This window comes from Indicator indicator, chromosome 16 (assembly GCF_027791375.1).
Source record: "Indicator indicator isolate 239-I01 chromosome 16, UM_Iind_1.1, whole genome shotgun sequence".
Taxonomy (NCBI): domain Eukaryota; kingdom Metazoa; phylum Chordata; class Aves; order Piciformes; family Indicatoridae; genus Indicator; species Indicator indicator.
In genome coordinates, this window is record NC_072025.1 from 9201281 (window position 1) to 9225068 (window position 23788).

Sequence of the window (23788 nt, forward strand, 5' to 3'; positions counted from 1 at the left end):
CGCCGTGGGCGCTCGGCCTAAGCTCAGCGGCGTGGCGTTGCCATAGCAGCGGGAGTCCCGGCCGCCCGGCGGGGCGGGGCGGGCCGCCCGCCGCGGCGCACTCTGGGCGCTGTAGTTGGCAAGTGGAGAAAGGCCGGCGGGCGGCGGCGGGGCCTGGACTACGCTCGCCAGGGTGCCGCGGGACGCCGCCGCCCTGCGCAGGCGCCGCCGGGGCGGCCCGGGGTTGTTTTTAACAGCGTCACCGGCGGCAGCAGCCGGTTGCTCCTCGTCTGTGTGGAGCCCCGCTGGGCACCGCACTCAGGTAGGCGACGGGGCGGTGGGGCAGGCCCTGGGGTATCTGTCGTCTTCCGGCCGGTCTTGGTGCACCGCAGCCTCCCGGGGAGCGCGGCGGACGAGGGTGTGGAGAGACTGCCTGGAGCGGGGCAAAGCTTGGGGACGTCGAAACTGAGGCAGCCGCTGTTGGTCGCAGGGAGCAAGTAACTGGGGCGCGGCGGGATGGCCGCGACTCTCTGGCGACCAAGCGGGCACCGCGGGCGGCCTGCCCGCCCGCCCTGACCCTGGCCGAGGCCCTGGCGCTGGTGTTTGCCAACTTCCTTCTCTTTCATCATCTGCCTCAGTCCCTCCGGCTGATGCAAGGTGTTCTGTTTCATAAATGGTGTTATTGTTGTTTTAACTGTTACGGCACCCTGCTGCTTGCTGATGCAGTAACAGCAGTGAGAGAGAAGCAATGGGTGTTGAGCAGGGGATTCCCAGCTTTGGGATGCATTGGCTTTTAGAAGCCACATTTGCCTTGCTGGAAATTGTAGCAAGGAAATAGTCTTTATGTGTTGATAAACATATTAATCAAGAAGAATATTACTTTAAGGAAGAAATTGCAACGCTTAGCAGAAATAATAGATTTGCATGAAAACCTTCAAGTACAATAGCACTGTAATATTCTTTAATTTCTAATGTGCAATAAAGAAGAAGACAACTGCAAGGTTTTACTTGGAATGACAACTCAGCAAACTGTAAAGAGCACTGTTTCCCATTGGTGCCTTGTTATTCATCTTTGCCAACACTTGTGTGTTTTTTAAAAAGTCTAGGATTACCTGATTGAAGACACCTAGGTTTGGTTAGACTGGAATGGTTACTCTTTTGAGACTTGTATTTTTTCTGCATCACAGTGGATGCATAGGATGTGGTATTTATTTTTATATAGATTTGTAGGATGACTTGGTATTACATGATCATCAATACATATGGCTGTAAACGTTTACACCTTGGAGTTCTGGTTTGCATTTTGCTAAGGTTAGAAAAATAATTCATAGTTCTGACTCCCTGGCCACGCTCTCCCTCCCATAAATGCATAACTGTTGAACTATGAAAATACAATAATACTTATCTAGGTAGAAATTGAAAAGAGGATGTCACTGAGAACATAGGACATACATGGGCCTAGAATCAGCTTTGCAGTTTAAACTGGAGTATAGAATTTGAACTATAACTTTCTTTTGCAAAATAATGTCAATAAAGGTAGTGAGAAGGCAGAGCAGTGTTGCTAGGTGTGTGGGATGATGTTTTCTTTGTTTCTTCCAGTCTTTCCTGCTGTCTTGTCCTGACATACAGGAGATGTGGCGTGCTCTACTGTATCCTGAAGTTATCCCTGGTATTGTTAGACTAGAACCTGTTAGCATCCTTTTGATTGTAGGCTTCATGTCAGTTTAATGCTGAAAGCTACTTTTTTTTTTTTTATTATTACTTTTTTTCCCTTTGTTTTGTATCTGTTGCCAGTTTTGCAACATAGCTAGCAATGTTTCTCGATAGGTGGCAAGTTCTGCTGCTGGTAATTACTTTCTTCTGATAGGAATACTGTTGTTGAATGCTTGGTCAAATTCAAAACAATTTAATGACAGCAACAAGATGTTATTTCAGGAGAACTGTGGAATGCAGCCTTTGCCATTTGGGCAGTTATTTTGATGATTGAAGAAGTATGATTTTAAAGAAACCTCTATATATATGTATACACATTAAAAAAAAAATTGACTGAATGCAATAGGAGTTAAGAAAAAACAACAGATCTAAACCAAAAAACTCCCATCTCCCTACCCTACTGCAACCCTGATGTCCCCTAGCTGAGATTCCAGGAAAAGAGCTAGAAAGGGAGAAAAAAGATCTAAAGGAAAGTGACAGCCATAATGAATCAAGGGCTTTATAATGAATGGCAATCCGGTTTCTCTGAAAGTTTGATACCTATTTGAGTATAAATGAGTGTTTTTGCTGTGTCAGCTGTGGTTGATATTGTCACCATTGCCTTTTTTACAGAGGAACCTCACCTATGTTAATCAAAACTGATAAGAGAAAAGCATTATATATTAAAAAAGATGCTAACTGCCGTACTGCAGAGATATGAGACAAATGTTTACTGTATTTTGTTACTATGCTAAATGGAATTGTAAGTTGTGCATTTTGTTGTGCACGTTTTTAGGCACACTGGCATATTTACGTGTTCTGATTCAAGGTTTGCATATGTTTTCTATGTTAACAAATAGGGAGTAAAGACAGGATTGGTAATGATGTAAATAAATTTAAACAAATAGGTACCTTTCTCTGGGTTCTTACTGGAAGTAGCTACATATGGGAAATAAAGCAGCTGTCTCAAATTCTCAGTGTTTGGTCAATCATCATTTTATAGAAGATTTATTGAACCATGATTTCTTTTCCTTTTTTATTACGTTGGATGCACAATGTAACACACAACGGACTAGAAATGTTTCTATTTTGGGAAAGGTTTTTATTTTTCCCCCAAGATAAATCTGGCTGAAGCCAGACAGCTATCATCTGAAAATAACTACCAAAGTCACCTGGAAGTATTGCAACAAATAAAATTTGTAGCTTAAGGTTTTCTTGGTTTTGTAATCTCCAGGTGTTCTGTAAACTTTAGTCAGAATCACTATATTTGAGAGTACATGAAAGAAGTTAATGAAACATGAAGCATTTTTTGCCTGGTAGTTGAAGAGTGTTGGTTCCAAAAGATCTTACTTTATCTCTTCTCAAAAACCCCATGGTGTTCTTCTTAAATAAAGTGTAGCTTCTGTGCATGTAGTGGTTCAGAAATTGCTTCATCTACTGAACTGTGTTTTAAACAATGATGCTACGGACAAGTTTTAAATTTCATTATAGATTTATTGGCTAGCCTTGTGTGTGTGTTTTATTGAGGTACTCTTAAGAGCATTTTGTCTGGCTAAAATAGTTAAGTACCTACCAAAACTGTATTTGCTCCAAGTATGCAAAAATAAGAAATATGTACAAAAGAATATATTTTCTTCCTAAACTCTTGTTTTATCCTTTTTTTTTTAATTCCAGGTGTAAGTTAGCATAGTGTTGAGTAACGTGATATGGATCTTCTGCTTCCTTTATTTTTTTTTCAAGAGAGCAGTGAAATTAATGTATCTTGCATGTTAAAAGATTCTACTTTAACTTGCAGCGTGCTTTGAAAATGTCTGAAAATTCCAGTGACAGCGATTCATCATGTGGCTGGACTGTCATCAATCATGAGGTAATCAATCAATAAAAGTTCTGTTGGTTTAAGACTAGCTGTATGCAGTAAAATCTTATTTCAACTTTATAGTTTTTGTTTTGTGTGGAGCTGGCATATCAACTGAAAATATAGAAGAGAGATTTATAAACAAGACAGCTTAAACCTACTGTTTAAAACCATCTGTCTTTTACTATTGTATTGGGTTTGGCTGAGCTGGAGTTAATTCTCCTCAGAGCATCTTTCTAGTGCTGTGTTTTGCAGTGCTGTACCTGGGTGTTGATAACACACCAGTGTTTTGGCTACTGCTGAGGGAGCACCCATGCTGTGCTTTTCCAACATTTTCCCACCCCAAGAGTGCGCTGAGGGGTGGGCAAGATCTTGGGAAGGGACACAGCTGTGCCAGCTGACCCACACTGGCCAAAGGGGTATTCAATGCCATATGATGTCAGCTCAGATAAGTAAGCTAAGTAAAAGAAGGAAGTGTGGGGATATTCATCCATGGCATCTGAACCCTGCTTCCCGGGAGTGCCTGACCACCACCTGCTGACGGCAAGTACAGAATAACATCTCTGCTTTTGCTTCTGTGCACAGCCTTTGCTTGTGCTTCATGTTATTAAAATTGCTTATACCTTATTACAGGCCTTCTGTTATATTTTCTCCTCTCCCTTGTCCATCTAAGAAAAGGGGAGTGATAGAGCAGCTTTGGTGTACATTTGGCCTCCAGCCAGGACCAAACCACCACAACTATAGCTGATAGAATTTTTGTTACTTAAAAGAATAGGGTTTTTCCTACAGCTGTTTTACTTTGAAGAATTGCTGGAATTTTAATGAGATGTTATTCTCTGTTCAATCTGTCCTGAAAACATTGACATCCAGTGTATCCTGTCAGTTACTGCTAATATATTTCTTCTTTTTTCTCCAATCCTCTCCCCTTCAAAGACCACCCCCAAAAAAAAACCCCAAAACCAACAACAGTCCCCCCCCAAGCCAAACAGCCCGCCCAAAACAAATGACAACCAAAACCTCAAACCAAACAATTAGGAATTATGGGTATTAAAAATATCTCATGCAGAAGGGAATGATTTTATGATTTTTTCCACATCTTTTCTGCCACTAAAGTATCTGATCCTAGTTTCAATAGCTACTGTTAAGGAGCAGCCTTCTGTCCTTACGTTCTGTCTGTCCTATTAGGAAAGAAATAGAGTAGAGACAAGTTTATACTCTGTAACTGGAATAGTAGAAGGGCTCATAAAAATGATAAAGGTTTGTGCCTAACTAGCTGCTTTGGTTCCTGACTGGAATAGTCTGTCTCTGAGTTAAGACCCTGACTGAGCTCAGGAGGTTGAGAACTGGCATAAAGATAGCTGTGAGATATGCTGCATCTGATCTTGTATTGCCTTGCTCTGCTTACTGAAAATATAGGTAGGTAGAGAAAGAAGCTCATAGGCCTATTGGTCTTACTTGTACAATTTTAAACACTAATTTCTGTAGTATGCTCTTCTGCATTGAGAGAAGGAAAGATACAGGGGTTCAGAGGTCTTCAGAAATCAAAGACTGGTTGGAAATCACTTGGGGATGTTCATTTTATAGAGAATATGTAATTATTCCATACCTGAGATGCTGAAGTTTTCCTGAGGTTTCTTGCCTCAAGTGGAATCAAGGGGAAGCTGCAGTGAGTAAAGGAATGCCATCATTTTATTCAGTTTCTAGGGAAATGAAGATGATAGTAAGGCAGGACAGCTCTCCTGGAATGTGAGGTCAGGAATGAGAACTACAGCCTTCTCTGAGCTTAAAATGGTGATGATTGAGAGCTTGCTACACTTGCACTTTGAAGGTCTGGAAAACTGTAACAGCCTTTGAAATGGTAAGGAATTCTGTGAAAAGGATTGAGTTTTGAAGTGACTTTCTTCTGTGTTTTCAGGAGACTTGCAGCAGCTTTTAGCACAAATTCACATTAGCATTTTCAGTTTCCTTAGCCCTTTTGTTCAAGCAGGCATAAAATATATAGAAATAACTTGGATGCTGGCATGTTTTGGAAGAGGACTTTGTAAGGCAGTGCAGAGCTGAGCTAGTGGTGGCAACTAAGAGAATGGTTTCTTTCCACTAGGCAAACTGTTGCTGAAGAGTGATCTGTTGTGTAAGGAAGTTGTGATGGTAGATTGTGTGGCAGTGGGTGGAAAGGGCTACATGCAAGGCATGCTCAGTTGATATGTGGAGCTTTATCAAATTTGTATGGCTTCAGTTGTGTTTCTGGCCATCTGCTGATCTCTGCTGTAGCTTCATTTATTATGCATGCTTTTATTTGGGATGAAGTGCTAGATTTCCCTCATTCTTTGATCAAGTCTGGGGGTATAGCTGTTTATGAAGTCACTATTTTGTCTATGTAGCCCTGGTTTAATTGGTATGTTTCTGTTTCCTGACTAGTTGTATGAAGTGACAATGGCTTTATTAAAATACAAGTAATTTTTAATTCATGATAGGATAAAGGTTGAGACCAAAGAAGAGAAGTGTAGCAATTGAAGGTCTGTTGGGATGGGATTTATTTCCAAGGTGTCTACAGGATAGGTGTCTGAATCTGATAATGGTTTCTGAGGTGGCAGTGTATGCATTAAATCAATACAATCAATGGAAGAGAGAGCAGTAATTCTTGTGCTGAGGTCAGCACTTTTATTTGATCCAATGACTTGGTGTCTTCATTCCACTGACTATATTGATTGTAGAGGTGCTTTAACAATTTGCCCGTGTGTACACACTTGAAGTTAGAGAAGATTAATGTTTTATCTTACTTCCCTTAGCAGTGAAAAAGGCTGGCCCTTAGAGGTCCTAACTGTTAGTGTAGACCTCCAATATTCTTTTCTCCTTTACTCCTGAGGACTTTTGTTATCTCTTCAGACCTTGGCTCTCATGTGGGTATAGCATTGTTTTGTAAACTGAGTGGTTTACTGAATCAGAATCCTCAGAGTAAATGGATTAACTGTTTCCTGGAATGACACCCACGTATTTGCTGTCTGTATCTTCTTATTGCCTGCCCCTAAATGTTTTCAGGGAACAGTACTTGAGATATTTCATTCCTAGGAGAAAAATAGGATATAGTGGGAAGAGATTGGGGTAATGATCAGCTGCTTCTCCTTCACTGCACACTCCCTTATTTGCAGAATATAATTAAAATCTGGGTGATTGAAAAGGCAAGCCATTACAAGCTGGTACTCAAGTTTTGAAAGCTCCATTTAGTTTCCAAAGCAAGATACATGGTTTGTGGCTTATACATGTTGGGCTATGGTTTAATTTCTGTTGGCAACAAGAGATGATTGAAGCTACTTCTTGTTTTGGGTTGGATAATAACTTGGGAATCCTGTCACAAAAAGAAACAGAAAACTCACTCATTCCAGTTCTCAAGACCAAGTGCAATGCAGAAGTGCACATTACAAACTTTTAACAAATGTGAAAGGGTTTAGGAGTTGGCTACAACAGTTGGGTTGTTCAGCTGTGAATTGCAGGCTTCATTTTCATACTTGGGATGGTTATTTTACACTGTATCTGACAGTGAATTACGTAGTCTAAATAAATTAACATAATACAATGTTACGAGAAGACAGGGGTTTGTCTAGCCAAAGCAGGACAGATTTCTGGAGTACAGAGGTTCTCTGTTCCTAGTTACTCTTCCCTGCTTAGAAGTATGAAGAAAGTGGAATGGATGGAGTAGCTAGGTATGGTTCTTGCTCTTGGTATCTGGGAAGGAGGTAACATGTAGACTGCGTACACTTTGGAGAGATGATTTGGATATTTAGGAAAGGGGTGGAGATGAGAATTAGGCAGACTTAGAGTACTACAGTATTACTGCAACTTGTATCAATGATGACCCAGCAGAATCAGTTTCTGGATTTGTTTTGCCATTTTACGAAGGCACTGAGTTAAGAGTGGCAAGAAATGGCAACTGGCTAGAGTGGTTGCAGACAGCTCTGAATGCAATATCTGCTTTGAACAGAGAAGTGATGCTGTGTATTGTTGGACTGCTCTTAAGAGCTTCAGTAATTTTGTGTAGAAGTGTACGAAGAGGAGTAAGGAAACAATATCCTTTCTCAGCCCCTTTATTGTTGATGAAATGGAAGGGTGATATAGATCTAGCCACAGATGAAGCAAACCAGAGACTTCAGACAACCACAGCAGGCTGCATGTGTTTTACAAAAGATGGCCTGCCTTGTACTCAGCCAATTCAGTTTCTTGGTATTTTAGCTAAAACATTAATATATTTTAAGCTGTATTCCTGTGTTTGCCTTGATGTAGAGCCTGGGCAAAGTAAGGTTTTTTTTTTTTTTTTTTTTTTTAATTATTCTTTTTCTTCTTTACAACTTAAAGTAATGGTTCTATTACACCAGAGAACAATTGTCATGTAGTAAATCCGTATGCTTCTGTGTAAAACCCAACCAAACCAAAGGCCTCAGATCATTTTGTGTTTTCTTTCCTGAGTTTTCACTCAGATTTTAATAAGTTACTTGTAATTGAACGGCAAATTTCCACAAAACCATTGAGACGAAAATTGTGTTTGTTCTGTAGTTTAAAGAAAAAACACAATGTCTTTGTCAAATTACTAAAGCAGTTAAATTTGGAAGCTCTTGTTAAAAGGAACATAACTCTCTAACATGGCTCTAGAATATGTCTTGTGCCAACTCATTTTGAGGTATCCAATATTCCTGAAGTACAGTCTCCTCTTAAAAACAAAAGTGTGCATGTTTGCTCAAGTCCTGAAATGAGGCATCTAGGGGAACTGATGTGAAAGTATTGCTACTACTGTAATTTCACACCTGCTGGTGCAAAAATAACTCTCTCTGTTTACAAAAACAGCTCAAGTTATTTATGGATCAGAGTGACTTAGTGTTTTTCAGTTGTTTTGCATGCTTGTAGTTTTCTAATCATTTTACATGTGTTCCATCAATTCTTTTAAACAAAAATGACAATGTGAAGATTAAGTATTTAGTGATTAACCATATTACTTGCTTTCAGTGCCCTGCATGCTCCAAGTGGTGTTTATCTTCAGTTTGTGTTTTGCTCTGAGATTGCTGCTGACACCTGACTAAATAACTGAGGCTCCTTTCTGGATTAAAGGCAGAAATCCAATTTAGAGATTGTATAAATATTTGTTTTCCTGGTGTCAGAGATGTACTGCTAAAACAGCCATTCAAGTTTGCTGACAGGAATTGAGGTGGAGTATGGTTACACATTTTTTTTTTTTTCGCTCTAGTAGTAATACTTACTGGTACTTCATTAGGAGTTCATGGTGGTACTCTTGAGATTCCATTTTTTTGTGGAAGGTGTGTATATTCAGATACAATACATGGACATGTGTGCAAGAAATAGATCCCATATTCAAAACTAACTTGAAAATCTCCTGTTTCTACAAACTCTATTTAATAAGGCTAATAGAAAATAGTTATTTAAAATATATAGCATAGTTGTTAATTGATGCCTAATTGTGTGTTGTTCCCACTCCCCACCTTGAGGGGCCTTGTTTTCAGTTGTGGTCATAAGTATTGCAAACGGTTGTTTCCCTGTAGTTAATTATTTGGTATTTCTCTTGCTTTTATTTGCTTAAAATTTTCTTCAGTTTTAAAGGTTATTTTTCTCTTCTCTTTCTATTATTAATATTCTGGATTTTTTGTAGCCTTTTCCTTCTGCTTTATTGATGGAGAATCCAGTAACCATAATGTTCTTTTAAAACTCTTCAACTCCAGGGTTCTGACATAGAGACGGTGACTTCAGAAAATGGAAGTACAAATGACAGCCAGGAGTTTGTTTCAGAAGAATATGTAGCTTTGCAAGAAGAGGAGCAACCAATTGATTTGCAAGGTAGGGTATTAAGGAGGGGCAGTTCCATACAATAGATACCTGTTGTTGCACTGGCATAAAATTTGCATTTTTACTGGAGTTTGTATACTTCATGTACTTGCTTCATCAGTGTTATGGAAAATACTCAGTCTTCATAGAAGTGTATTTTCTTGAAACAGATTAAATTGACAAAGTGAAAGGCATTCTACAATACTTTTGATGTTAGAGTAGTATGTACTGGTGTTGCTGGAAGAAAGTTTCTAGAAGTGCTATTTGTGAAAGAAATATTCCCTAATGATGTCATAGATTAAATAAGAGTAATTTGGAAGGAACCATAAATGCTAAAAAATAATGTAGTGACACTGTGCTTGAGTTGGAAGGGTACAACTGGTGCATACTAATAAAATGCAAATCCACTTATTTTAATTATTAAGCTTAATACTGCATTTATAAACATTGGTGTGAGAACACAGATGTAACCAGTTCAGTGTGCACTTGATTAAATTGAGCTTGCCTGTGTTTCTGCATGCATAACCTCTCCTTGTAAAAACAATCATAGGCACTCAAACACCAATGACTATCTGGAAAGTGTTTTAATTATCTTAGCATACAAATGTATTGTGGTATCAGCTTACAGTATAGTGCTGTTTTTTTATCTAACTGTGCTTTTCCTTTATAGGTTAGTTGCATTATGATCATTATGAGCATTTGAATTTAAGTGTCCTTCAAACCGTTGTATAATAGAATGACAAGTTGGATTCTAGTGTTTGTTAGAGTGCTATTAAAAATTTGGCATAATTTATGGTTACTAGTTTTAATCCCTTCTTCATTTGTTTGTTTTTTTTTTTTTTATCTTTTTTTATATAGCTCAGGCCAACAGTGATGGAGGGATACCAGTGGTAGATACTACTCTGTCTGCTTTTGAGGAGACACAGACAGTTCCAGAGGTAAATTTTGTTACACAGAAGTTTCTGTAAGCCCCATTTGACAATGCCAAGCAATGTTTTGAAGGCATTAAGAGACTGATGGGTTTTTTTCCTTTTTTTTGGAAGCATTAAGAATTCTTGGTAGGGTTTTTTTTGTTTGCTTGTTTGTTTTTATGTTTGTGTCTTTGTTGTTTGTTTGGTTGTGGTTTTTTTAGTTACTTTATATTGTATGTATCTGCATTTTTTTATGTTGTCCATTTCCCTAGGGAAAGAAAGTAGAAATCCTTGATGATGTGTCCTGCATTGGAACTGTTAGTGATGATTCTGATATTGTTACACTTGAAGCTCCAAAACCAGAAGAAACCCAAAGTCAGGAAGAAGCTCCAACTGAGACTGAAGAGGCTCAAATTTCAGATTTTAACATGGGTTCCTCCTCTAGCAGTCAGTATGCATTTTCCCATCTAGAAACTGGTAAGGTCAATGAAGTACTAGGCAACTGTGTGCAAAAATGTCCCCAAGAAAAAAAAATAAAATCTTTGCTTAGAGAACCTTCTTTTCTGTGGACAGGGGAAAAAAAAAATGTCTTGTTGAGTACATGTCCAAGTATTTTCAGTATCTAGGATAACGCTAGTTGTCTTAACTAAAACTTTGTCAAAAATATGTCTGCAATCTTCCATTTGGAAGCATTCTCACCCATAAAGTGTTTGCTGTTTTAAATATCTTAAATATATTTAAGATACTCCCAGTACTTGGCAGAAATATGCAATGCATGATATTCAGGAGAAAGGATATAAGTAATTGGCTAATTAAAAGCAAACACCCCTCCACAAACCCAAATAAAATTTACTGTTGTGTTACTCTTCTCTAGTTCTTTACTCTCCCTTTAAATTCTGTTTATCTCCTTATTTGTAATATTTTCTGTTCTCTTTATGCTCTACAACACTTTTTTGATACTGAAAGTAAGTTTATTGCAGGAGCAGGAGTTTTCTTAAAGTACGGTTTTATCATAGAAGTAGAATAAAGTAAACTTAAATGCTCATATCTATATAGTATCCACTGGAAACAGAAAATGACAGCTTAGCATTAATTATGATAATTATGATTCATAACGAAGCTGTCACTTTCTTTAAGTCTTCCAGATAATTTTTAATTGAGTTGACTTGCATTTTTGTTTTAGAGCTGATTTCTAAAAATGACTACTTTTTCCCTCCATGTTTTTGTATGCAAAAGTGAGTTTGCTGGAGAAGCTGAGGAAGATTCCTGATTGTGTAAGGGGATGGGGAAATGAGGTGAAAGAGCATGTGTCTCGCAGTCTTCCTTTCCAAGGTGGTGTGATTAAATTTGATCAGCTTGTGTGAAGCTGATTGCTTAAGGCTTGCATGGAGTGTTCGTAAAAAATTACCAGTAGCAATCTCACTTGGTCTTACAGTAGTGACATCCCAAACAGATGCTGAAAGAACTTGGCTAAAGTGTCTGTTTTGTAAAATGCTAAACTTGCATGTGCATTTGGAATGGGCATCAGTAAGGTCTGTAATGCATTTTAGTGTGTATCCTTAACCATTCACATGAATAGTTCTTCTTTCATTCCAAATCTGTGTGATTGGCAAAAAGAATTTCGTCCTAACTTAAGCTGATTTCAGCATGATCTTTAGTGCTATGCATTTGATAGACCAAGTAGTATAGAAAATATGTTCAGTATTTTGGCATTTAAAATAAAGTTTTGGCAGTCAAAATTTTCATACCACTTTTTGGCAATGGGGATCTTTGGCATTCACTTATTATTGGGTTTTCGGTTGTGTTGCAAGAGAATGAGCTTTAGATTTTCCTAATGTAGATACTAGAATGTTCTTCAAGGATTTTCTGCTACTTTTACTTACAAACCTATTTCTATTTAGGCTGTCTTGACCATGCAAACAGAAACAATCTAACAGTGTTTGTGAATGAAGATAACTAGCAGAAGTGCTCACATAGTGAAATATGCTGCATCTCGGCTTAAATTGTGTCTATGCAGAAACAGCAAAGGAAAAATCACGTTCTTAGCTGACATTGTTACTTCATCTGGCTTCTGATGTAGGTCTAACACTTCAGAACAGAAGCTAGAATTTTTGACTGCTGTTATGGTCACACTTTGTTTCATCTATGCTCCTTTTCATTCTGTGAATGTTAGTTCTGCTTTGTACTGAATTCTTACAGCAGCTGTAAGGCAGTAGTGTCATTTTTTTTGCCTCAAAGTGTCATGCTGTTGATGACTTACCAGTAAGTGTTTATGAACGACTCTTACGCGTCTTACAGATTTTTCTCTTGACTTTGACTGTCTAATTTTTATTTCTTTTCCTAGTCTTAGCTGCCCAGTCTGTATCCAAGTATTTCCCATTTGACTAGAAGCAGCTTGCTTCTTAACCACTTTTATATTCTATACCCATTAACTGCTTGGGTTGTTGAAAAAAGAAAAAAACCTAAAACCCCCAAATAAACAACAATAACACCTGTCTTACTCAGTACCTCCTGTATAATCCTTTCTAATGTCTGATCTCTGCATTCTAGTAAAAATGCCTCTCCTGCTTAATTTCTGAATGCTTGTTTTTATTGTCCAGGTTAGGGGAAGTAGTCATCTGCTTAAATGACTGATTCCAAAGTAATGTCCCTTTCTGCTAAGTTGTATAAATGAAGAATCTGCATGTCAAGTAGCTGGTTAGGTTGTTTGTCTCTATTGCAATGTATACTTGATCAGTCTGGTTTGACTGATTGGCTAAAATGGACTTTTTTTTTTGTAAGATGGGAAGTTATCTTTCATTACCTGACATACTGCTTGTCCGTGGAGTCAGATATTAAACATGTATTCAGCTACTAATTGGTAATCGTTTCTAGGCCTGATGTAATCACTTCTGTTAAGTTGGAATTTAAGTGAAGAATCTTAATTGGTAGTGCTTTTCATAGATAACAGCTGGTGGTGCTTAGCATTCTTGTCTGTGCAGTGATGTGTGCATGGCTTCTCTCAAACAAATGATTTTCAGTAGTAAAGTGTTCCAAGGACAGTAACTCTATAGGTTTACATTTGAGTGATGATCTCTGATACAAGAATGAACAACCATATTTCTAGAAGGGCCATTAGCACTGGGTAATTGCAGGCATCGAATTTAGTGTCCAAGCAGGAGCACTTTGTCATGTGCTGGAGGCTTCATTGATCACATCTGTTTCAGGCATGTGAATTAGGTAGATGAACATAGATACTTGAAAGTTTTTTCACCCTGCTGCTGCTTCCCTTGATAGTTGCCTTACACTGGAAAATGCTTTCAAAGGAGGGAGATTAAATAATCATTGCTTATATACTGGATTATATAAATTTATGGGCAGTATGTGGAGCAGGCATTTGTACTGGTAATAGCAACAAGCAATTACAGCTCTGTTGTTATTTTCCCAGCTAGAATATATGGCTTCTGGGCCACAGGAAAATCAACACACAAATGGCATCATAAATAACATTTTAGAAAAATGCTATAGAAGAATTCTTTTTCCTTCCCCCCCACCCCAGTTAGAATTTTTCTTAAAACATCAGTTCATTGAAGATACAAAACTGGGAGGGTTGGCTGACACCCCGTCAGGCTGTGCAGCCATCCAACGTGACCTGGAGAGCTGGGTGCAGGCAAACCTCATGAAGTTTAATAAGGACAAGTGCAGGGTCCTACACCTGGGGAGAAATAACAACATGCACCAGTACAGGTTAGGGGCTGCCCTGCTGGAAAGCAGCTCCACAGAGAAAGACCTTGGAGTGCTGGTGGACAGCAAGTTCTCCATGGAACAAGAATGTGCTCTTGTGGCCAAGAGAGCCAGTGGGATCCTGGGATGTATCAAGAAAGGTGTATCCAGCAGGTCTAGGGAAGTTCTTCTACCTCTCTACTCTGCCCTGGTGAGACCACACCTGGAATACTGTGTCCAGTTTTGGGTTTCCCAGTTCAAGAGAGACAGAGACCTGCTGGAGAGAATCCAACAGAGCCACGAGGATGATTAGGGGATTTGAGCATCTCCCCTACCAATAGAGACTGAGACCCCTGGGGCTATTTAATCTTGAGAAGACTGAGAGGGGATCCGATCAATGTCTATAAATATCTGAGGGGTGGGTGTCAAGTAGAGGGGGCCAGGCTCTTTTCAGTGGTTCACAGTGATAAGACAAGGAACAAGGGATTCAAACTTGAACATAGAAGATTTCACCTCAATATGAGGAGAAACTTCTTTGCAGTGAGTGACAGAGCACTGGAACAGGCTCCCCAGGGGGGTTGTGGGGTCTCCTTCTCTGGAGGCTTTCAAAACCCACCTGGATGCGTTCCTGTGTGGACCACCCTAAGTGATCCTACTCTGACAGGGGGGTTGGACCTGATGATCTCTTGAGGTCCCTTCCAACCTCCGATATACTGTGAGACTCTGAAATCTTGGCCAAGTCAATCTTGCAACACATGAGTCAGGTAATAGAAGGATTTAGAGTATCAGGAAGGGACAAACACAGAAGCAGCTTGGTGATTCTTTTCCTGTGTGAAAATGGCTTTTTTGAAAGGGCAGTAAAGATGTTAATAGGTAGTATATGGTAGATATTAAAAGTAAACTAGTTCTACTTCTTAGGAGCTTTCTCTTAGCAAGCTGTTGCGTTGCTCTTTACTGAGTAATAGAGTAGTTTCGATTTCTATAAGAGTGAGCTGAATTCTTAACCTTTCTACTTGATAAGAACTTGCAGAGATAGCACATCTAGATGCTTTGAGAGTCAGAATTGTCTGAAAGAAACACTTTCTAATGAGTGAATGATAAGGTTTCTGGAAGTGCTGTACTGTTTGTTGCTGGTAAATTCTTGATAATATTTTCCTTTAAATAATTGTAATTTTGGAGGTCAAGGATTCTTTCTATAATATCCAGCATAAACTACTACATGTTGAGAATTTTCGTTGAATTGGTATTTTCTAAGATAAAAGCCAAATATATTTTGTGTAAGTATGATGGATTTTGATACTCAAATTCAAAGCAATTATTAATGCATTTTAAAGACTGCTTTATGTTGGTTTTCAGTTTTTTCGTCTCAGGCTACTAACGATGAATCAAGTAGTGATGAAGCTAGCAGTCAGTCTGGTCCCACCATACGAAAACGTCGTGCTAAGAAGAGGCTGATCTCTAGCTCCGAGGCTGATGGTGGGTCATCTCCTGAACAGGAATCTGAATCTCCCAGAGAAGAGCAGCACAAACGCCAGTTCAGTAGTGGCCTTAACAGATGCATCATATTAGCTTTGGTGATTGCAGTCAGCATGGGCTTTGGACACTTCTATGGTGAGTTTGTAGAATCAGCATCTTAGATATCTAACAAGCACCACTTTATTGTGACTGGGTTTTTTTCTTCTTTGCTAACAATTGTCCTGGTTTGAGGCCAGACAGATCCTCTCTTGCCCCGAGAGGGACAAAAGAGTGACATTCATACAGATGGATTGAAGAGTGATGGAAAGTTTAAATGGAAAAGCAATTGGTGAAGCTACAAAACACTACGAAGCATAGTGGCAAAGAACATTCCAAAGCGTACAGAGCCCCTCACATAATTCCCAAAGCTTCCCAATCCTTCCCTTCTCCCACCTGAGGGTCTACCCAAAACCCCCAGGGCTCTTTCTTCCCCGCTCCCACTGCTAGGCAAGTCTCAGGCTGGCCAGGTCTGAGACTGGCCCCCCTCCATTCTCCTCCTGGCATTAGGTCTAGACAGGCCTAAGAGGCCTTGAGGATACTCCCCCACTGTTACCCGATAAGAGAGGATCTCCCATGGGAGCAGAGAGGGAAGAAAGAGAAAGAGAATGACTTTGCAGATGGATCTGTAGGGTGCAGGATTTATGGGTAGAAATACGCCGTTTCCTGTGTCCACCTTATTGAGTGGACATTCAAGACACCAGAGGTGTAACACGTGGCAGTAGCAGGGGGCACCCAGCCTAAACTGCCACAACAATCTAGACTTAAAATGAGAAAACGCAGCTGATAATTTATGGGTAATATGTAGGGAGGCCTTTCAGCAGTGCAATAGTATTTATTATCTACTACTTGAAAGTTAAAGTAAACAAAAAAATTTATTTTTGATTGTCCTTCTAGATAAAAATTTCTTGTGTGTACCCTTCATTTTTCACGTATTTTTTTTGGAGTAGATTTGTGATAGTGCTTACCATTCCTAAGGGCATTCAGAGAGTTATTTCAGCCTTTTGTCACATGTGTACTCATCTGTTAAATGTAAGAGCAAGGCATATTTTTTTACAGGAGTTCATTTTATCAGTAGTCTTTTCTCTCCTTTGAAGAAAAATATGCTTCAGTTGTCCTTGCCTGCAATTCTAGAGTGGCTTAGGGAATCCAGGATAACAGCAGTTTTTCAATGCATTGCCTGAAGTTAAGCACTACACAGATTATTACTAAAAACAGCAGAACTCATTCCAGATCTAAATCTACATTGTGCAGTCCTGATCTTGTAAGCTGCACGTGTTGTGATAAAAATGCTAGGGGGCATTTATATTTAGTCATTTTGTCTTGAGTAATGTTATATATGAAGGTATGCTTTCATAAGAAGATGTGATTCAATTTCAGACTGGGAATATGATTCTGAATGAATTTGATTTTTTGACTAATTGTGAGGGGTCTACATTTTGACACCTAATTTGACATTTAAACTAATTTTCACTTGACCCTGGTCATCTTTTGTTCTTAGGTAAACCTGAAGGTGAGTGTCATGAGTGATGTTTTGTGGATGCTCTGCTTTCCCTCAGATTTACTTTTTAGATTGTGCATGTGTATGTGTACACACACATCCGTATGTGTGCATACTTACATTAGAAAAAAATCCACTTGTGTGCAGGATTATAGGAATGACTAATACAGTTTGTAAAATACTTTTTACTTTGTATCTGCAGCTAGTGGTGGCTGGTGTAAAAACTGACTAATGTATCTTGCCATGCTAGAAGCAGAGGGGAGCACAATGACTAACCAGTCTTTGATAGTACTTTGTGGTGGTGTCTTGAGCTTTCAGTTGGCTTAATGATGAAAGCTGTCCTTTTAAAGAACTTTGAGATCTATGGATGAGAAATACATTTGGGCCATACTTCTATTAAGGGATTCGCTTTGACTTATTCAGGTGTACAGATTAAATGGACAAAAATTGGCATCACTGATGACAGTTACAGCATGCTCAGCAGAAAGAAGGCAACTCTGCTGCTTCAAGTGGAATTTTGTTGTGTTTATAACTAAGTTTTCTAACGGAAAGGATATTAAACTCTGCTTTCCATCTTCCTGAGTTTCATTTTGGTTTTGTGTGCTTTGTCTTTTTTGGTGTTTGTGTTTGTTGTTGTTGTCTTAGTTTTTTTATTTTTAAACACAAACTTGAAAAGAGAAATCATCTCCCTAGAGGACTACTTTGCATTTTTGTGATTCATCTTGAAACAAACGTCTTTCACAGAAGTCTTTTAATGCTAGGCTAATTATGTGGAAGGGTTACTTTTTATGAAATTACTCCCTTTTTTTGGACAGTTTTTCCATTTGTAGGGTGTCTTCTGTTTAATAAAATGTCACCCCCTCCTCGAAATACAAGAGAATCTTCAAAGAAATAAATTACATCAGTACTAGGATTTACAGAACATGTATAATACATGATAATATACATGTATACATGTATAATACATAATATGTATAATATATGTATGTAATATGTATAATACATAATAATGACTAATAGAATGAAGATTTTTAATTTAATTTATTTATTTAATCTGACAATGGAAAGGCACCATATTTGCTTCCTCTTCAGTCTTAACTGAATTACAAGATAGGACCTGAAAATACTTGCTGCTTTGTGAGCAGTCTGCAGTGACATTGTTCCTGCATGGAAGTTGAAATATTTTGCCAGTATCCTCTTATTCATATAACTTTAACAATAGTAGTTGTAGTTCTGAAATGGATAACGTGTGTCTTGAATAATGGTCTCTTTTTTTTTTTATCCTAGTTGACTTGCATATTACTAACAAAATTACAAAAAAAATTACACACATCCTTTCCTGCATAACTTTTGTTGGTTTGTATCTAATATATTTCTCTGTGTGCTCCAAAATCTCTTAATTTGTTATCCTCAAATAAAAGACAGTGTAACAGAGTGAATTTTTGGGTCTGAGAAATTGTTTGTTGGAAGAAACAGAATCAGTATGTAACAGTCTGGTTTTACAATGTTTATTTCGTTGCAGTGAAACAGTTAATAGTAAGTAATTGGCAGAAGCTGCAAGGTAAGACTGCTTTAGAAATAGAGAAAATGAAGATGTTTAGGTTTGTCTTTTCCTCTGTTTAATGTAAATCAGAATAACACAAGAAAGATTTTTTTTTTTTTTTTTCATCTTTTTAGGTACAATACAGATCCAGAAACGTCAGCAGCTGGTGACAAAGACACATGAATTAAAAGATATGAAAGATGACCTTTACCAGTGCCAAGAGCAAGGAGATAAAATGCATCATAAAGTGGGGGTAGGTATGAGCTTAGCTGGAAGTCATTTGGTTATACTATCATTATGTGGCAATTTACACAGTGAAATAAATTTATCACCCAAATCTGCTTGTTGAGGGTTTTTTGTGGTTTTTTTTTTTTAAGTAATTTCTTTATGAGAATGTAATTTTCCTTTCCCCCAAATTCTTGACAAAGATTTTATATTTTGATCAAATTTTATTATTGGAATGTGTTTAAACATGCTATTTGTTATGTATGTAGTAGAGAAGTTATCTGGACACAGAGCCTGTCTCTTGCCCAATGACATGCCAGCTTGTCACTAATAAAGACATTGAAGTATAACATGCTGGTAAAAATCTATTATAGGTTGTTACACACATGTTGTTTGAATTTGCTTTCTAAACTGTCAATGGTTATTGATTTTTATTTTATTTTTTTTTTAGTACTTTACCTAAAAATACTTTTTAGTATTTTTACTGTTATATCATTCAGAGAGATTATAGGGAGTGCTTCGTGTCTCTTTTTAATGCTGATTAGTAGCATTTATATGTAATTCTCTATATCTAGTTCTAGAGTTTGTCAAGGATGCCAACAGACAGGGGAGATCCTTGTCTCTTAGGATATAGTTACATGAACATGTATTTTCACCAGCAAATTTGATTCAAAATCAGTTCCTAGATTTCAGTCCCAACCACTGAATGTCTTCCTTCAGCTGATGTATTTGGTTTTGTAAACTGCAAACCCAGTTTGCTGAACATAAATCAACAGCGACCATGCACATTTTCCTTTTACGATGTTCCAGTTCATGTACTCAGTTTATTATCTTTCAGCGGGTCGTGCCAGTACAAACGAGGGGTGATGACCTCTGGTTGGAAGAGGGAGCCTATCATGTCATCTTTGTTGCCCAGAAAGTGTTAGCGTGCATACATGAGATAAACTAGTCCTATTTTTTCATCTTGCCACAACATGTGTCACTGGATCCAAAATGACAAGTAAATTCTTTCATGTTTCTAGCTGAAATGGTAATTTCATTAATTGTACTATTTTTTTGTTCCTTTTGTTTGTTTTTATTAGTTTCTCAAAGGAGATCTTTCCACGTGTTTGACCTCTACTGAAGTAGAGAAGAAATCCTTTGAATCTCAAAAAAAAAGTCTTGCTGCTGAAAATCAGCACTTGAGAGAATCTCTAGAAAGGGAAGAAAAAGCTTTGGCCTCCCTTCAGGAAGAATTAAGGAAGCTAAGACAACAAATTAGAAACTTGGAAGATAAAGGCACTAGCACTGAGTCTATTGTAATGGAAAATCAGAAACTAAGGGAGCATTTGGAAGAGGAAAAGCAAAGAAACCACAACTTTCTTAGGCAAAAGGAAACACTCTTTGCAGAGGCACAGATGTTAAGGAGAGAACTGGACAAAGAACGACATGTTACAGAAGCTCTGAAAAAACAGCTGGAACAGTTAAGTTCTCGTCAAACACCTGACAGTGCTAATGATGACGATACATTAAGAGAAAATCAAGAAATAGAAATTTTGAGAGAAAGACTAGTAGAACTAGAAAAAAAGCTAAACTTTGAGCAACAACGCTCTGACTTATGGGAGAAGTTGTATGTAGAAGCAAAAGACCAAACTGAAAAACAAGAAATTAATGAAAAGGGACAAAAGAAAGGTGCTAAAGGGCAAAGTAAGACTAAAAAGAAATCAAAAGAATCATTTTTTGGTTCAGTTAAAGAAACTTTCGATGCTATGAAAAATTCCACAAAAGAGTTTGTAAGACACCATAAAGAAAAGATTAAGCAGGCTAAAGAAGCAGTGAAAGAAAACCTGAAAAAATTCTCTGACTCGGTAAAGTCTACATTCAGACAGTTCAAAGATACCACAAAAAACATCTTTGATGAAAAGGAGAAGTCATCAAATGATAAAAGACACGAGGCAAGAAAGAAAGCAAGAACTTTTTACAGAGAACATAACTCTTATGAGAACCTGAAGCACACACATTACAGGGGGCCTTACATGTCAAAAGAATTCAAAGATGGAAGAAAACGTCAGTTTACATTTGAAGAAGACACAGATTCACAGAAATGTCTCAGTGATCCTTTGTGTAACAGAAAGCATCAGTTTGTCCTAAAGGGCTGCTCTGGTATTTTTGAATGTGCTCATCAAGAATTCATTAGTCTCTTTAACAGAGTATCAGATCCTATCAGGGTGGATGAATTTAATCGGCTAATGAAAAAATATTTGCAGCAAGTTGTACATAACTTTCATCACTGGAGAGAACTAGAAAATTTCATCAATAAATTTTTTCACAATGGGCTATTTATACATGACCAGATGCTCTTCACTGATTTTGTTAACGATGTCAAGGATTACCTGGAAGATATGAAGGAATACCAAAATAATAATGAAAATATTTTTGAAGATTTGGACAAATACGTCTATAGATACTACTTTCATTATGATAATTCACCCCAGTATGGACCGAGGTTTGTTTCCATGTTTCCTGAACTTACTGACATAACGAAGTAGTCTTTATAAAAAAGACAGCAAATATCCTTGTTCTAAGAGGTGGTCTTCTAGTGTGTATGCATATGACTATGTATAGATGCTAGATTTTCTTTAGGACTCAATAAAAATACTAGATTGTGTTCCATAAAGTGGATGTGTAGTATCTTACCTATCAATTTGGTGTGTATTAGTTTGGGCAGCACTACACATCCACTGTACAGAGCACAGTCTTTGTGTTTGTTCTACAGAGTTCTTTAGAAAACTGTAACTGCAGTAGGGTTACTTTAAACTGAACAGTTACGATTGCCTTTCTGATGGAATGAGTAACTATGTCAGGAAAAGCTTTAATAAGGACTTCCTTGTCCTTCTCTTAATGAGAAAGTTTTGGGGATATATTTGAGCAGTCTCACAGTCCAGTTCTGGCAGGTGTATTCCCTGTTGGCTTTTTCAGGAATTCCACTACTCTATTGTAGCTTTGCGTAATACTGTGTTAAATCTGTATGCCCAGAGCAGAGCTACTCCAATGGCAGGCTTTAGTTCAGATCCTTACCCTGACTGAATTTTGTTCAGACTTGCTTACAGGGGTCCTTGGCATAAATTGCTTCCTGTTACTTTCCTGGATCTAATGGTATTCTTGGGGCTTCTATAGAGCAGTTGTGTGCTGTGCTGCCTGGCTGGCCCAGTGAAGCTATATATATTGTGGACTGTTTCTACTGCATAGCCTTTGGTGAAAGAAAATTAAGAAAACAGCCTTAATATGTTGGGTGGAACTTACTATTTCTGGAACATCTATATATTTATGTGGCTTTTAGTATTGTTGCTATTACAAAATTTGCTCTATAGTCTCTTGTGCTAATGTTTATTCAGGTAAGTAAAAATGCCATACATGAAATTATTTGTAATACACAAGTTCTCCTTCGAGCCATAATAGATCTTTTCCCTGTGCTGGTATTCAGTGCAAAGCCTATTAAGTATTTAGTCAGTTGTTCAGTCAAGTTTCTTTTGTACTTGTATTATTATTTCTTATGTTTTATTGCAGCAGGAAGTCTGAATACTTTAGTACTTTGGGTTTACTAAATACTATGTGAGATAGTACTTTTCTTTTCAAAGTTAAACTGTGAGGATAATATTCTTACCAGCTACCAAGCAGCTATTTTAATGTGTAGTTTTGGCAAACACAAGGTTTATGTTTTTATTTATAGTCCCAAGTACTTCTTAGTAATTTATTATTAAAATGTACTGTTTTTAAATAAATATTTAATGTTCCAGCACTTCAGTTTGCATAAAAAATTCAAAGTAATTTATTAATAGTATTATACAACTGCTTGTATGATACTGAGGATGAAAATAGCCTTAGCTTAGCAGAACGCTAGGGATGCTGGTCATGTGGTAACAGCATGTAGTGTAAGGGGACTGTTAGCATGAAAAACTGCAGCAAGTGAGCAAGTGTTCTGCCAATGCCCCCTCTCACTGTACTTACTGTAGGGGAAAACTTCTGCAGTACCCATGTTCACACAAAGCATGCTTTCCTAAAGGTTTGTAAGGTTCTCATTTTTATAAAACTGAATGTAATAAAATAACTGAAAAACAGAGAAATATCTCACTCAAACATTGTAGTAGGGATAATCAAACAGCTTTGTTTTAAAAAGAACTTCAGGCAACCAGCTGCAGAGCGTTTTTATTTTTTAAAAACTGTTTCTTTTAAATAAACCATTTTACTGATGACTTAAATACCACCCCCCTCTATTTTGCTTACAAAAGAAAAGACTAATTTTGTTTTCTTTTCAGTCAACCTCAGCAGGTTAAAAGCTGTTCTTGACAATGTAATTGTGTTTCAAAATGCTTTTAGAGGTGCTTTCATAAGAGTAGTAATAAGCTTTTGTTTATTCCTTGCAGTCGACCTAAAAGACCTTCTTTTACACAAAGTGAAAATTCCAGACATGAAAAACAAGCTCAGAAGCACCACCACCGTACTAAAAGAGAAGGTAAATGGCACAAACATGGTCGCACTAATGGAAGACACATGGCAAACCTTGAAATAGAATTGGGGCAATTACCCTTTGATCCAAAATATTGAGTAATTTATGGTAAAAATTGAGATTAGAATTCACATTCTCTCCAGAAAGTAATTGTTTTTCAGCAAAGCAGCAAGATGCAAGCTTTTTCTCTAAATTTCATTTTTACGCTTTTGTTAAAAGGCAAAGGTCAAGCTTTCTAATTTGCATATTCTGTACTGTTGCTTTAACTGTTCTTTGGAAGTGATGAGTTTGGGTGTCAGCAGTATTGTTACAGAAACTAGGCATGCAATGACTTGTGTATGAAAAATATGCTTAATTGCATTACATTAGTGTAGCTCAAGCTTGAGTCATGCATAACGTACCAATAATTAACTCCAATGTTTGATATACTAACTTTGTCTCATCCTTTCAAAAATAGGTCAACATTATGGTAATGTATTTGTTAGTGTTCTGTAATCTTACACTTCTTGTCTTTGGGGGGTGGGGAGGGTGTTCAAGAGCTTGTTAAATTGTGAAG

The 23788-nt window shown here is 37.8% G+C and overlaps 1 protein-coding gene across 1 annotated transcript; it reads left to right on the forward strand.

Moving 5' to 3' along the window:
• The first annotated feature begins 233 nt into the window (after positions 1 to 233).
• Positions 234 to 23339, forward strand: CCPG1 (cell cycle progression 1). The gene is made up of 9 exons (XM_054388258.1): positions 234 to 301; positions 3467 to 3538; positions 9250 to 9364; positions 10211 to 10290; positions 10536 to 10740; positions 15322 to 15576; positions 18656 to 18774; positions 19829 to 21231; positions 23150 to 23339. Exons 2-9 carry the CDS (start codon positions 3479 to 3481, stop codon positions 23328 to 23330), a joined length of 2418 nt encoding a protein of 805 aa, XP_054244233.1. The 5' UTR covers positions 234 to 301; positions 3467 to 3478; the 3' UTR covers positions 23331 to 23339.
• The last annotated feature ends 449 nt before the right edge of the window (positions 23340 to 23788 follow it).

Bases quoted from the DNA above. Each gene is read 5' to 3' on its own strand.
- CCPG1 (XM_054388258.1), top strand. From the start codon at position 3,479: ATGTCTGAAAATTCCAGTGACAGCGATTCATCATGTGGCTGGACTGTC. The intron at 3,539-9,249 runs GTAATCAATCAA...CTTCAACTCCAG, and splicing joins GGACTGTCATCAATCATGAG to GGTTCTGACATAGAGACGGT. The intron at 9,365-10,210 runs GTAGGGTATTAA...TTTTTTATATAG, and splicing joins GCAACCAATTGATTTGCAAG to CTCAGGCCAACAGTGATGGA.